This window comes from Nanorana parkeri, unplaced genomic scaffold (genome assembly GCF_000935625.1).
Source record: "Nanorana parkeri isolate BGI_ZX_2015 unplaced genomic scaffold, ASM93562v1 scaffold3039, whole genome shotgun sequence".
In the NCBI taxonomy this organism is placed as follows: Eukaryota; Metazoa; Chordata; class Amphibia; order Anura; family Dicroglossidae; genus Nanorana; species Nanorana parkeri.
The window spans coordinates 38,079-39,200 of NW_017309307.1; the positions used below are offsets into that span (position 1 = coordinate 38,079).

Consider the following 1,122-nt stretch of genomic DNA (forward strand, 5'->3'; position numbering starts at 1 on the left):
GCAGAGTGGACGGAGCAGACAATGGAAGCCGAGACAACGAACACAGCCAGCATTCCTGCATTGATGGGGCCGAATTATACAGACGGCCCTTGGTAGTACTAGTCAGTGAAGCAGTATCGGCAGGAAGGGAACCTCCTCACCTACTGTTCATGTGTCGTTCCCACTCGCATCCCTCTCTCTGCTCCTCCCCGCTGACTGCTGCAGCGACATCAGGCGGCTGGGGAGTGACCAACACTGCGGCGACCCACTCAAGAGGGGGCGGCGACCCACAGGTTGAGAACCGCTGTTATACAGTATGAAGAAAAATAAATACTCATCCACATTCTCAGTAAAACATGTGATGAGCTATTTGTGATGTCATCATCGATAGGATTACAGAAAAAAGTAAACTTACCTCGCCATTGAAGAAACAAAATATTGTAGCCACCAGTAATCCCTAGAGAGAATAATGATTGATATCAACACATGAAGGAATATAGGAAACACAATTAATATTATCAACCTCCCAACATTTTTGCTTAGAGGCCAAAAAGGTCTCAAAACTGAACTCCGGGCACAACAGATATCATCCTCAGAGTCCTGTGTGTTCTTCCTGAATCTCGGTGAGTTTTGTGTATTTCTTCCAGATCTGTGCACTAATCCAGTGTGACACTTGGAGCTTCCTGTAATAAAGACCGGTCACTGCTGCTCTCTCCTTGTGCAGGGTGACTGGTCTTGTCTCCGCCCCCTCCTGTAATAAAGGCCGCTCACTGCTGCTCTCTCCTTGTGCAGGGTGACTGGTCTTGTCTCCGCCCCCTCCTGTAATAAAGGCCGCTCACTGCTGCTCTCTCCTTGTGCAGGGTGACTGGTCTTGTCTCCGCCCCCTCCTGAAATAAAGAACGGTCACTGCAGCTCTCTCTTCTTGAGTAGGGTGACTGGTCTTGTGTCCGCCCCCTCCTGTAATAAAGACCGGTCACTGCTGCTCTCTGTCCTTGTGCAGGGTGACTGGTCTTGTCTCCACCCCCCTCCTGTAATATAGGCCGGCGTGACAATGTCTGGCCAAAATCATTTTGGCAGCTTACCTGGAGTTCTCTTTTATTGACAAGAACACACCCCCAGCCTGTTTATTGGATAATAAAGACA

At 49.3% G+C, this 1,122-nt stretch overlaps 1 protein-coding gene across 1 annotated transcript in view; it reads right to left on the reverse strand.

Moving 5' to 3' along the window:
- Nucleotides 1-1,122, reverse strand: part of CALCRL (calcitonin receptor like receptor) — a 37,161-nt gene that overhangs the window by 3,403 nt on the left and 32,636 nt on the right. The window contains exon 12 of the mRNA XM_018574555.1: nucleotides 395-436. Coding sequence (XP_018430057.1) covers nucleotides 395-436 — 42 coding nt within the window. The remainder of the gene's footprint in view (nucleotides 1-394; nucleotides 437-1,122) is intronic.